We start from the raw sequence: 14,811 nt of genomic DNA, 5'->3' as shown, positions 1-14,811 counted from the left end.
ACATAACCACTTGATTTAAAGTTTTGATTTAATGACATTAAAATGTGTATAGAACTAAAGCATTAGCACTTAAATGAAAAGAAGAAAATATTATTATTAAATTTTGCAGGTCATATTTTATACATAATTTTTTCTCTGGTGTGTGTGTGTGTGTTTTACAATATCTGACACTGTATATAGCCAAGTTCTCATTCACACCCCAATTGAGTGGGTTTCCAAATAACGAGAATCTGTACAATAAAAAACAATCCCATAAACTGAATGGAATTTTCTTTTACTTGTCTGCTGAATGAATGAGTTTGTCTTTGCATTTTAAAATATTGATAATTTAAAATGATAAATGTAGGACCATGTTCTGAGTTCATATCAGAAAGAGGAGGTTAGGTAGGTTACAATGTCTTCTTTCTGATATGAACTCAGATTACATTAATTTATTTCTAATTCTAAATCACCAACCTGGTTCCAGCGATACAGTTTCATATATGTTTCAGGTTCAACAGCTTCTCGTCTTTTTTTCAACATTCTGAAAGGGGAAGATAGATCCAAATAATCGGCTATGTGGTCTAGTGGTATGACATTCACTTTCGGATCGGAAGGTCCTGGGTTCGAGCCTCACGCTCCACGCATAGTTGAGTCCTTGGAAAAGGCTCTTTACTCACATTCTCTCACCGTACTCAGGTGTAAAATGAGTACTTGGCCGTTAACAGTGTTGTCTTTGTCTGAAAAATTGTAATATCGCCTAACATGCGTCATGTCCCGTCCTACATGTTAAATGTTGCTGTTGACCAGGGACCCCTTTAAAGCGCTTTGAGCACATTTATGGATATTGCGCTATATAAAGCTCAATTTAATTTAAATAATCCACATCTGTGATCAATCATCTTAAAACATTGTTATGCTGATGTGATCCTCATGCTTGAAATTGAATTTCAAGCTTAGCTTATCAAATTTGAGGAAAATCAAATGCTTTGATTCAGGAGATAATAGTGAATTTTGTGCTTGAAGAAATTTAAATCTCAAGATTCTGATCATTTAACTTTCCATTTTCTTCACTAATTCATTCTGACATAATACCAAATCGACATGGCAGGTCACATACTGCTTTTAATACAGAATGAAGCATTTAAGTTATAAAAAAGACTTGTTTTCCATTTAGAGTAAATTTAACAACAGACTCTTTTTCCTGTTTTATTGCATTTCATTTTGGATCTGTATAACTTTTCTATTTAGAGTAAATTAAATACATCGAATCCAACCCATCCTGTTGCAGTTGCAGCTTCAACATTGATGATAGATACAACATTTAATAAGGCATATGGTAGTAAAAGAAAAATATGAAAGCCATGATTTAAACATTGAAAAGAAAATAGATAGTGATACAATATTACTTTCTATTTCTTAACTTTACAATAATCAGAAATATAGTAAATAAATTATTTTAAAACCAAAAATCAACTGAAAAATAATCTTTTCAGGAAAATAAGATAAACCAACAGCCATTTAAAAAAAAAAAAAAAAAAAATTAAATTAAAAAAAAAAAGTAGTCCTTCAGAGCCAATCAGCCCATGGAGCCGGAGTTTCTAAAGCGTGAAATGGACAATAGCAATTACTTGCTATCCTTTGGATAGCGTGCTAGAAAAATAAATATTTACACTTATAATGCACTTTTCCGTGGTTTCCCCATGCACAAAGGGCTCAACACTAACACTGCTTCATGTATTCAGCGGGCTTATCTTCATAGTTTTTTTCCCTCACTTCTGTCTGACTGACCATTCTCTCTCTCTACTCTCTCACAAAATAAATTGAAGATGAAAATATATGAGCTTTTAAGTCCATTTTTAGAGTTTTTCTCTCGCTCCTTGCACAATACATTGTTATACTCACTTAGGAGTACGAGGTTATATTCAAAGATTTCTCCATTGCATTCAGTGCAAGTAGCAGTGGCTCAATGGTACAAAGTCTGTTCTTGTAATAAACGTCAACCAATCTTGATTATGATGTGAGTGACCAGATTGATTCAAGAATCACAAAAACGACTATGTAGTCTTGTGGTATGACACTCGCTTTCGGATCGGAAAGTCCTGGGTTCGAACCTTGCTCAGCGCATAGTTGAGACCTTGGAAAAGACTCATTACTCACATTTTCTCAACGTATTCAGTTGTAAATGAGTACCTGGCCGTTTACAGTGTTGTCTATGTCCGAAAAAAAATTTGCAATATCATGACTCATTCCACATGTTAAGTGTTGCTGTTGGCTAGTGATCCTTTGTAAAGTGCTTTGAGCATGTTTAGTGGATATTGCGCTATATAAAAGTTCAAAAAAACTAAACAAAAACCCTCTCACTCTGGCACTGTGTCCATGGGTAAATCACTTTATACATATTACCCAATTGGATATGAATGAGCGCCTGACCCCCCACCTCCCCTCCCCCCAGAGAGAGAGAGTACCAAGTCACAAGGTCCAGAAGATAAATCATGTAATGAACAGATTTGTTTGTGGGGCTGCCAAGTTCAGAAAGTCAAAATGAGGGACATTTTGGGGAGAATGAGGAATGGAATAATAGGCACACAAGCACACACACAAATACACACTGCCAAAATTAAACATAGGGACAGTAGCCAACAGTACACAATAATACTACAAACCTGATGTAGTTTAAAATATCTCAGTCCTTGACCTAGTATTGGAGGCATTGTATAATAATACCTCGGTCATTGACCTCCCTAAAATATATTATCTGAATTAACTGGGCTGAAATGCGGGGCATCCAATGCATGCATGTCACTTCTCAATAAGATAAGATAAGACAGACAAATTTGACTATTTAAATACTGTTTTCATCTCCCGCCAACAAACAGCGCATGGGAATGAGCCTGTCTTTTTATATGTACTTACTTCATAAGAATACTTCTGGTCTGTTCCTGATTGGTGATTGTATGCTCCATACCCCAAGGGAATACTTTGGCCTTTGTACTTAAAGCATTATTGATCGATTTTCTCATTGCATTAATCTGTGTAAAGATTTTATTTAAAATAGTTTTGAGGAAACAGGTTAATGCTAATGAAAAAGAACAATTTACAATTAAATATTGAGAAAACAAAGTTTGATTTAAGTGTACTAGAAAGTATTAACAGAACCTATGATTTTTTTTTAAATGTGGGTCTTACTCAGTTATGAATATAGGTCTTAATTTTGATTTCAAAATATTTAATTCAAAATTAATTCTTCCAAATAACAGCTTCAAAATTGAAAACAAGACATTTTCCAATAAGAAAATCAACCCACACCTTTCTTTCACAATCATCTCTGAAATTGAAATATAGCATAACTTGTTAATTGGAACCAGCTCTATGTAAATAGCTACACCAAACCAATCATGAAAACTGATTTTCACTTCATTTTTAAATAGTATAAAAGAGTATATTGGCTCCAAATTAAAGAATTGTGTTTGCTTAGTTCAAAACATATGGCCATTGAATTATATCGACTTTAGATTTCATTGTGCTGGAAGCCCTTGTGCTGATTTATAATAGGTGTCGTTCGGTGAATTGATTCACAAGAAAATAGAATCCTACAATAAAAGTCATACCTATAGTGAATCGGATATTATTTTTAATATCAAAAACAGTCCAAACAATAATGTGTTAAGAAACTTGTGACGGACAATGTAACAATGTTAAGTCAACATTTAGCAGTGAGGTTTTTTTTCCACTAACACAATAATATATGAAAAGTGGACTGAAATCTCTAAAAGTTCTGAATTCAGAAGAACAATCATGTTGAACACTAACAATACTTCAGACTATTTTTGGCCATTTTTACCGATTTTCTAAAGTTTTAGGACATTACATGCAGTGCAATCAAAAATTAAACCAGAATAATAGCCCCTTTATTTTATATCAATGATGCAAGTTTTTCATTGTAACAAGTTATTGTACATACAGGCAATTCTTTAAAATACACTGATTTAATTGTGTAGATGTAAACTATAATAAACCGTTTTCCAACCCTGTTGTCAATTCCTAATTGCTTCATTTAGATTAAAGCTATTGCTAGCAATTAATTAAACAATCGCTTATACTACTTAAGTGCAACTATATAAAGTGGGAGAGACAGAGAGATGTAAAGCAACAAAGCACATTTTACCACCATTTCATTTGAAAAGCATTATTTTAGAGTGGCTAATGATAATAGGCAAATAAAAAAGATATGCTATTAAAATGAAAATAAAAATATGATGAATGGCTTTAAAAACATAAATTCCATAAATTCATCCCCAAGGGGAAATTTGTCTTTAAGATCTATTCCAAGGGAAGACTGGAATAATCCTGGCATCAGACGCAGTGCAGCGCTGCAGAGTGAGCTTGGGCAAGGAGACTTGTGAAGGTCACACAGTTCAGCTGGACTCTGTACCTTCTGGAAAAGAAGCAGAGACCTTACCACTGTGCCACAGTGCCCCTTATTATTATTATCAATCTAGTCTTACAATCCATAATTTGAAGTTACTGACTGGTGACTCAATTTTTACCAAATTTTGTTTTATCATCCCACTGAAGCTACATAGCTTACCTGGTAACTTGAATAGTACTCTTTTATTGAAAAAAAAGGGATTTGTAGCATTGCACTTTTCGGATTGATAAATAAGGCAGCAATACAAAATTTCACCAAATTGAACCCTCTACTATCTATGACATTAAGTCATGCAGTGGTGTAACCATTTCCACATTACCATGTTGATGTCCTCATCATCAAAACTTGTTTCAAATGTCAACTCAATGTCATGATCAGGCAGAATGGGTCGATTCTCATCATCAAAACCGAGACCACAGAGAGCTCCAATGTACTTATTTTGTTTGGAATTCAATCTGCAAAAGGGCAAAATATCGACTCTTAATCTTAATTTAATCAAAGCTGTAAACCCTTTAATAGACAAATTCACCAAAAAAGGAAATATTGTCTAATTACTAAAAAAAATAAAAAAAATACAAATTATTAACTGTACATGAAAAATAAATAAGTTGTATATACATACCGGAATTCTGCATATGGTGTAAAAAGAAGAGTGACAAAGGCAGGAAGTCCTGGAATTTGAGGCATAATGGTGGTTTCCCTTGCAATCATGGCAGTGCCTGATGCATTTAGACTCAACATGGCTGCCACCATCAAGCGACTGAATGTGTTCTGGGGATTCTCGTCAACAGCCACTGAGTTGATGCTCTCTGGATCCACTTTTACAACTCTGATGGAGAATTCAAGTGTTTTCATAAGAATTGAATGAATGCTGATTTCCTTATGCAAAAGTACATTGAGAAAAAAACAAAGCAAGCAGTAAAGCGTAATTATACTTGGGTAACAATATTTTAATTTTGTGTAAGAAAATATGAATGGACGGCAACATGTTCAAAATTTTGAGGATATCATCCTAGTCTTCCTAAACAAAAATAAACAAAAAAAGAGAATGCAGAATCATTTCCACTTCGAGATAATGGAAATAATGAAAATCACCTTTCAAAGTAAAAAGTTTCTTTACACATTTATTAACAATCACTAATTTTTAACCTTTTTTTAAAAATCACTATTGAAAATGGAATAATTTCTTTCCACATAAGATCGCACGGTTCTGAATTGGTTAAAAACATTTATCCAATACAAGGTATATACAACCTTGATCCCATTTGATATTCTGCTTCATTAAAAAAAGAATATAACTGGCACTTTTGTTTGTGTTGGAAAAGACATATGATTTAAATTGTAAGCTTCGAAAATACATCTTTAACCAATCTAGTATTGCTTTACTAAGCCCACAGGGTAAAATGGTAGCAAACACAACAGCAATCAAACTAAAATTCACTATTTATACATTGATCAATTAAATAAATGAATGAAAATTAGCTGACAAAATTTAAGACCACAAAACGTCTAGTCTGATTAGGTATACAAATATCTATAAATGTAATATGGTTTATATTCAATTTGAAAATGAAAAATAATTACAATAAAAAAGAAGAAGAACTTTTAATAAGAATACCTGTGTCTTCCACTGAGAGTGGTGCTGGTAAATGACATTTCCAATGGATTAATCGGACCAGAAAGATTGATCTGAAAGAAAAATAGATTATATTTTGTGTAGACATTTTAATGATATAATTAGGGGATTATTATGATAAACATATAACTACAGTAAAAATTGTACAGGAATTTAAAATCTTGTTTACCTTTCTACTCTTTCTATGTTTCCTGTGACCACTTGACATTGATGGAATGTTGACTTGTAGCCAATTTTCAGACGGTCTTGAATGCTCTCCCCTTTGTTGGCTTTCCCTCCATTCATGGTTTTGCTACACATATTTTGGAAAGTATAAACGATCATAATTTATATGATGATGACGATGATAATGATGGTGATGATGATGATGATGATGATGATGATGATGATGATGATGATGATTGTATAAGTAATAAAAGATCAGAAAGAGACCTATGATATCATATCGTGACATACAAGATATAATTTATTACTACTGAGTCTTCTTATGACAATATTTTTTAATAAAATTACCATGAAGAAAAGATAATAATGAATAACGAATTAACTGTTTCTCTATAAAAAAAAAACATTTACTTTATATAGCATTTTCATATATTGTGCTTTAAAAGGTAGTTCCAAGTTGCACCTGAGATACTTTTATCTTACCAGAGAAAGATAGGATTCTTCAGCTCTGTCAGCAAATCCTCTTTGAATCAATTCCTCATTGACGATTATTTCTCGACCACCGGGAGTTTTTTCAACAAGTTCCACTCTCACAATATTATCAAGTACTGAAAACACCTAAAGTTTGAGATGATATAGTACATAAAATGATGTTTTCTGATTAAAATAAATAACTTAATAATGAAAGAAAATTTGAATACTGTAACACCTAAATGACTTGGTTTGAAATTAAACTATAAAATTTTCAAGCTTAAGATAATATGATTCATTTCATTGATAAGTATATGATAAAAGTGTCATCAAAAGAGTTCATGGCAAAGACAAACATTTTACAACATAAGAACTTCTTGAGTATAAAACAGAAAAAAATCTAAATTCTTGATATTTCTCTTACATTGGCATAGAATGTCTTGTTCAATATCCTTTGTTTGCAGAACGTGTTGGCATGGTTGCTCCATATTCCATCAGGGCAGAAAGTTGCTGATGGGCGAATTTCCTTCAAATAAAACTCAGTTGCCTTGTTGGAAAGATTATAAAAGAAAATCATTCGTTAAAAATTTTATTTCTTTAATACTCGGGTCACTGTGACAATTTAGGAATATTTCTACATTTTTTAAATAACCTCCACTAACACTAATGATGATGTAGATTCTATAACAGAGAAAGAGAGTGTGTTTGTGAGAGAGAGAGAGAGAGAGAGTGTGTGTGTTTGAGAGAGAGAGAGAGATAGATAGAGAGAGAGAGAGTGTGTGTGTGTGAGAGAGAATGTGTATGTGAGAGAGAGAGAGAAGGGGGGGGGGGGGGGGGGGTGAGAGAGAGAGCGTGTGTGTATGTGCGTGTCTGTGTGAGAGAGACTTAGAGAGGAAGAGGAGGGAGAGGAAGAATTTGAAGTTTTGCTTGGTATTCTTGCTTCTTTGGGCATAACATAAATGCTAATTTCACACACTGAATATAGCCTCCCGATTAAATGTACACAAAATTCCATGTTGACAATTTTAACCTAATCTTTTATATGTAATACACAGCCACACAAAAAAAGCAAACCAAAAGCTGTAAAATAACAACAATCATTTAATTAATTATTTGACACAAAACCATCCAGCAGGTCAATGCCTATGACTATTACAATCCCCAAAGTCGCATTTATCCTAGTGATTTCAACAGACTAGGTAAGAGAGTAGCAATTTAGAGTAAATATCTGCATTTTCTGTTTTCCAACCACCATTCTTCAAACCAATCATATATTGCAAACTTACTCAATATATCATTTTTATGAGAAAAGAAAATCCATCTAAACAATATCACAATAAAGATTTTTCATTAAACAAAATCAGAATTACAATTTGATAAACTGCGGGCTGATTAAAATAAACCCTTAAGGACCAGGGAAAATTTTTCTTTTCCAAATCAGGCTTAGTTTGAAATTCATCTAAAAATGGAGTTTATAAGTAAAGCGACTGTCTTAAACCAATTACAGCATATTTCTGATGTCTGTAATACTTGATGTTTGTTGGTGCTAATTCATTCATTGAAACCCATAATGCATAGCTGAGTAGTGTAAAACATAAATTTAAATGTAAGAAAGGTAAAGATAAATACCATACCAGGAAAGGAATACTTCGTACACTTTCAGGAATTTGTTTTAATCGATCAATGTGAACCTCTTCACTGTTTCCATAGTCAACAAAGAAGACCTTTAAAAAAAAAAAAAAAAAAAAAAACACATTGTTTACTTGAACAAAGCAGTAGTGTTAATGATTAAAGTAAGTGGTAACAGGTTTTTTACAGAACACATAATTTTCTCTTACAATTATACTAAAACATTGTATAAATATTGAGGGGGAAAAATTGAGAACAGTTAAAGTTTAATAACTTATTAAATTTCCCTCTTATTAATTATCATTTTTGAATTATTCTATCTCACTTTTGAATTATTCTAATATTATTCTATCTTCTTATTGATGTTAATACCTTTGCTTTTGTGATGTTCCGAGTTTTGCCATCAGCAAATACCATCCGTTCAGAACTAAGTTTCTCAATTCTTGCTCTGTAGTAGCATTCTGTGATATCAATGAATGGTGCAGCAACCATACTTCCAATATGCGGTTTGTGCACTGGTGGCTAGAATAGCAATCAAAAATAATTTTTATTGCATATATTTAACTCTCTCTCTCTCTCTCTCTCTCTCTCTCTCTCTCTCTCTCTCTCTCTCTCTCTCTCTCTCTCTCTCTCTCTCTCTCTCTCTCTCTCTCTCTCTCTCTCTCTCTCTCTCTCTCTCTCTCTCTCTCTCTCTCTCTCTCTCTCATTAAATCATTCGGTTATTTATTTATGCACTTTAGAAAATGATAAAGTACCACTACTTGTGTGAGAAAGAAGAATTAATAATAAAAAGATACTAACTTCCAAAGGCTTCTCATTTCTGTTCAATTCTATCAATATCTTTTGTAGCTGTTCTTGATTTTGATATTCATCACATTGGCCCCAAAAATGGCCACACTCAATAACCTGTGGGTTATAAGAAAAGCATGAGCCGTATATCAGAGAAGTTTATCATTCGGATGTTTTGAATAATTATTTTTTAATTTAAGAAATTGTAATATCATTACAATATGTTTTTCCTCAGAATGCTCAAAGACTGAGTCATTTTAGGGGATCGAAATCAGATATTCAAATTAAATGTTTCTTTTTCACTTAAGATGTCTGGAGAAAAAATAGGAATTACACATATCATGTCTAGGGAAAATATAGGAAGAAAAAACAAACTAGAAATGAAGAAATTTTAAGAAAAGCCAGTTAGAAATTCATCAGTTGTTTTGTTTGTGATATGTAGGTAAAGATAGTTTGGACATGTGGCCAGAATAAGGAGTAAAAGGTAGTTCCAAATCATTGTTTATTTATCATATTTTAGAAAAATAAAACAATACCCCATTTAGTGGGTGGACAACCAAGAAACACATAAATGATGTTGAGAATGACATTTTTTTGTTTTTATTTGTAAATTACATTGAGCACCACACAGTGATGAAAATGCACTATATAAATGCCATATATTATTATTATTATTTTTTTTTATTATTATTATCATCATCATCATCATCATCATCATCATCATCATCATCATCATCATCTCATCATCATCATCATCATCATCATTATTATTATTATTATTATTATTATTATTATTATTATTATTATTATTATTATTATTATTATTATTATTATGGTATGAAGACAATATACAATTTAACAGTTGAATCTTGCCCAATGTTCTAATCCATATATAACACATGAAGAATGGAAAGATGATTTTATAGTCACATTTTGAATTCCTTTTGCAAATTTCATTCCATCAAATTAAATTAACTTTTGAATCTAACATTTACAATTTACAACCATAAATATCAATATTGCAAGATCCAACATAGTCAAATTTAAAACATTAAAAAATTTGTTTAGTCAATCGTCCCTCTCCATACAACAACATCTTTAATTAGCAATATAAAGGTTGTAACGGCCATTAAATTTTACCTCTGTTACATTGACCAGCAAGGTGGATATCTGTGGATTTATAGAAACATTGTTCGCACCTTCCATGGAATCTCCGTCACTTTCAACTCTTATTCTGAAAATAATTAAAAGAGATAAAAAAAATAAACAAATAAAATATTATATATATAAAAATAAAATTTTTAAAAGTAAAAGAAAAGATGAGAAAAAAAATAATTGAGTAAAACTATGAAACATCACATTCAATGTTGTATTATATTGCATGCCTATCAGGTCAATAATAACTCTTCATCAGACACAACCACTTAAAGTCAATTATTTAATTCTTTTTTTTTTTAATAAGACTTATTGATGAAAAATTTCTATCTACCTGTTAGTACGAAGTTCTCCTTTTCTTTGAAATGATGATGTTGATCTCTCCAGTTCTTCAAGCTGTTTCTTACTTTCACTTTTATCCAGCATTTCAATGGCCAAAGGAATACGAAGATCTCTGGTGAAAAGTTATCAAGAAAATAAAGTATTAATTACAAGAGCAGATATTACAAAAGATATGGAAAAATGTTGAGCCAGAAATCACAATGATTTCATATTTAATTGTTTTAAACTCCAATGGAATTAATACATAGATTCCTAATTGGAAAATTCCCTCAATTTAACAGTTTATCTATCAAAAACTGTATGAATCTTCAACAAAAAAATATGACAACAAAGAAAATGTAGCATTTAAAATCCATTTCCCTTTATTTTATTACACTCAGAGTGCTTTAAAACTTCCCCATTAGCCTCAATCTTCCAACAACTTTTGGAGCTGAGAACATCATCTTCGGTCAATAAAACCAAAAGACAATCATTGAAATTAAACATAATGTCTGTTTCAAGGGTTTTAGTGACACAACCAAAATAATTGAACATCTTGTAAATCTTAAAAACAATTTTGTTTGTAATTTGCTTCGCAATTCGAAATTTTACTGCTTGAGTTTTGAATGCCCTTAGCCTTTGTGAAGACATGCTGATGCCAATTCATAAGCTTTTGATTGGTGTTTTATCAATGAGAATTTCGTGTACAGGCATATGATTGTGAATATCCAACCAGAGTCTACATTTTAATGGGATTGTATCATGATAGCTGATCTCAAAACTAATGACAATTTTATCCTCCAAAGTTCCATTTTTAAAGACTTTTCAAACAATAAAATTATTCAAAGGAAAGAAAGAGAAGTAAAGAATAATAAAAAAAAAGAGGCAATCCATTCCAGTATTTTTTCTTTTCCTAACCTAAATGATCATGTTGGATAAGCAAAAGGATGAAGTGAAAATTGTGCTTTGTTTATAAGTAACTATGTAATAAACTCACCTCATTTTCAAAGCACAAAACACCCCTGGGTGTATTCCATCTTGCTTTCCCTCAAAGTTTCCCTTGAATTCTACAAACGCTCTGGAAAAGACATTTTTTCAAATGTTTACAAAATATGAAATTTGCTAGATAAAATAAATCGATATAAGAAATAATATATGTTTCAATACAGTCTCTTTTTCTTCAGTTATAAGTTAAAAAAAAAAGAAAATGAAAGAACAAAAAAAAACCCCACAATCTTAAAGACAGGTCCATTTCCACTAGGAATGATTTTTAGAAGTCAAATTTCAAAAAGACTTCAGCAATCTCCTCTATATTTCAGTAACTCAAAGATGAAGTCAATTTGCTAACATACTAGAATAATATATTCTAAAAACGTAATTTTGTTGGGTATCAGGGTATAACACTCTATAGTGATACATTATGATTGCGCTCTTTATATAAACTACAATGATACCTTGTGTCCCCAAAGCTGATTGACGGTGGTGGACCTTCCCAACATACACTGAATAAGTCTTTGATTTGATTTCCATACAAGACACCCTCATTCATAGGCAAACCTTTTACCTAATACAAGAAAAGCAAAGATATGAATTTTCATGTTATCCAAGGTTATTTAATAGGAGTGACCAGGTGTAATTCAACCTATGGGAAAAAAATACTATCAATTGAACCAAAATTACAGTAAATTTTGGACTCTGTTAAAAATTTAAAATCAAATCAATAGTTTGCTTAAAGATAAATATAAAGCTGTGTTTATAGGTCAATTTAAAAAAAAGAGGATGAATTTACTCAGTGTCACCCTTTCAATGACATAATCCAATAATTGAATTATAAAATATGCCAATTTTGGAAACAAAATAAATATCAAATATTCAAGAACAGTGAAATTATTTTCAATTTTCGATCAAAAGGAATCACTATGATACTATTTTGCAGACAGAACATTAATTTTTGTTATTCCAGAATATCACATTATTTCAAGAAAAATTTTAAAAAATACCAACCAAGACAGTTCTGCGTGGATCATTACTACATAATGCCTTTACCGCCTCCATTTCATCCACACTTTCTTTGACAGCATAATTGGGGTAGAAGGCACCACATAAAACAATCTGTGCACACGATTTTAAAAAAATATTAAGCGTCTTAACATTTCAAGAAGTACATATCAGAAGTGTGAAAACTATAAAATTCAATGAACTAAAAATGCAATGAAATGCAGCAATGTAAAATAAATTCCTTGAAAACTTATTAGGCTTTTGAAATATCTCAATAACTTTTAATCAGTTGAATTGACAAACTCACTTTTGGAGTATCTCAAAGACTTTAATAAGTTGAATTAACACACTCTTGAAGCAAAGAAGAATGACTTACTATTACACTTGTAAATTAATCAGTAATGGAAAAAGAGAACTGTTAAATAAAAATTCACCTTCAACATCAGCCTTTCTACAGGGTGGGTGTGTGATCTTTTGAATTCTGGTCTTTGATGCGGCAAAAGAATATTGAAGCGTTCCAGTCTTTGCTTCAATTCAACTACTAACTTGTGAACCTAAAGAGAAAAACAAATTTTGAATATTGGCACTAATGAGAAAACATTTGAAATTGAAATGATGAGTACAGGAAATAGCATACATAAAGAGTGATAACCAAATCATGAAAATAATAAAAGGGAGAAATCATAGGGTGTGGGGAGAGGGTGAAGGTGTTCAATCCTATCAAAATTTAATTTTAAAATTTATGAGTAGAGTGACACATTTTTCCTACTGATCAATGGACTGTCAATTTGTCTCTCTCTCTCATGTTAAATTAACTGTGACTGTGACAGCATCTCAACAGATTTACATATTCCTTTGCTTGAATATCAACATTTTTGTCATGATTAATTAGTAGTGTGAGTTGATATTTTTTAAAGATATATCAAGCGAAGATATAATATTCAAGTTTCTTGATAGTAATTCAATTTCAATTAGATTATCATAATGATTGAAAAAAACTAGAGTTCAGAATGGACACATTAGAGAATCGAACAAGACCTTACATCATACTTAGGTGCATTTTAACATATTTGTAAAGCTATGAGCCTGGCATCAACTAAAACTTAAATATAAATAGGTAAAAATATATTCATGAAAGTTATAACATTTCATACCTCTTGCATTGTCTTAATCTGAATATAACTTTTCAAGCCCCATTCTCGCTCACTTTCACCAACTCGTTGAAACATTTGTGTCTTCACTCGGTTATCCCATACCTGGTGATAATAATAAAGATTAAAAAACAATGTTTCAATGACTACAATATTTATTCAATCAGAAGCAAACAAAAAAGCTTAACAACAGTAGCAATAAAGTAGAAAGTAGTCCTTCACAGTCCTAAGGCCTATGGAGTCAGAATGTAGAAATTTTGTTTTTGTCAATTCTATATATTCATCCTCCCCTCTTTCTTTGGGATCTATCTCAAGCAAAGACCCAAAATAACACAGGCATCAGCCTCAGTGCAGAACTGCAAAATGAGGAGCAAAGTTTTTGGTCGAGGAAAATAAAAGATACCAACAGCACGACTTGATCCCAGTTAAGAAACAATGAAATTAAATGGTCGAAACATAATTACAATCATGCTCTAAGTGTTTCATAATGAATTAAAATTTTTATGGTTTGGTATCATCATTTCAAAATGGCGATCTCAAAAAAAGCCTGTCAAAAATAAAGAGCTGTCATAGAATTTCTGGCTCAGAAGTAAGAAACATCAAAACAAAACAAAAATCTATTTTTAAAAGCATCAAAATGTATAATAATATTGTTAATAATAATAATAATAATAATAATAATAATAATAATAATAATAATAATAATATTGTTAATAATAATAATAATAATAATAATAATAATAATAATAATAATAATAATAATAATAATAATAATAATTATATTATTATTATTATTATATAGTAGTAGTAGTATAGTAGTAGTAGTAGTAGTAGTAGTAGTAGTAGTAGTAGTAGTAGTAGTAGTAGTAGTAGTAGTAGTAGTAGTAGTAGTATTTTTATTATTATTATAATATGGCATTTATTTAGCACTTTACCATGTATGCCTTTCTCATAAATGGCTTACAATGCATGTAAGACAGCAACATTTTATATGAAACGACCTATCACATATAATGCACAGTTAATGTATTATAATTAAACTTATTGCAGTAATTTACAGCTAAATAATTACACCATTTTCAAAA

At 31.1% G+C, this 14,811-nt stretch overlaps 1 protein-coding gene across 4 annotated transcripts in view; it reads right to left on the bottom strand.

Annotated features, from left to right (window-relative positions):
• LOC144962878 (ATP-dependent RNA helicase TDRD9-like) overlaps nt 1–14,811 on the bottom strand; it is a 39,698-nt gene that overhangs the window by 4,093 nt on the left and 20,794 nt on the right. For all 4 annotated transcript variants that reach the window (XR_013643536.1, XR_013643537.1, XR_013643538.1 and 1 more), the window contains exons 18-35: nt 13,730–13,831; nt 13,010–13,129; nt 12,582–12,689; nt 12,032–12,141; nt 11,575–11,655; nt 10,591–10,710; nt 10,242–10,335; nt 9,114–9,218; nt 8,685–8,834; nt 8,318–8,407; nt 7,108–7,230; nt 6,696–6,830; nt 6,217–6,339; nt 6,030–6,100; nt 5,034–5,240; nt 4,731–4,866; nt 2,896–3,011; nt 457–523 (exon numbers count right to left, since the gene is read on the bottom strand). Coding sequence is in view for 1 of the 4 variants with exons in the window: in XM_078896242.1 (XP_078752368.1) it covers nt 457–523; nt 2,896–3,011; nt 4,731–4,866; nt 5,034–5,240; nt 6,030–6,100; nt 6,217–6,339; nt 6,696–6,830; nt 7,108–7,230; nt 8,318–8,407; nt 8,685–8,834; nt 9,114–9,218; nt 10,242–10,335; nt 10,591–10,710; nt 11,575–11,655; nt 12,032–12,141; nt 12,582–12,689; nt 13,010–13,129; nt 13,730–13,831 (2,058 nt within the window). In the remaining 3 variants the exon portion in view is untranslated. The remainder of the gene's footprint in view (nt 1–456; nt 524–2,895; nt 3,012–4,730; nt 4,867–5,033; nt 5,241–6,029; nt 6,101–6,216; nt 6,340–6,695; nt 6,831–7,107; nt 7,231–8,317; nt 8,408–8,684; nt 8,835–9,113; nt 9,219–10,241; nt 10,336–10,590; nt 10,711–11,574; nt 11,656–12,031; nt 12,142–12,581; nt 12,690–13,009; nt 13,130–13,729; nt 13,832–14,811) is intronic.

The sequence above is a fragment of the Berghia stephanieae genome, chromosome 1 (genome assembly GCF_034508935.2).
Source record: "Berghia stephanieae isolate SIO BIC M18660-M18661 chromosome 1, UCSD_Bste_1.3, whole genome shotgun sequence".
NCBI lineage: Eukaryota > Metazoa > Mollusca > Gastropoda > Nudibranchia > Aeolidiidae > Berghia > Berghia stephanieae.
The sequence above is the reverse complement of the archived record's forward strand: the minus strand, read 5'-3'. Positions and strand labels throughout refer to the sequence as shown.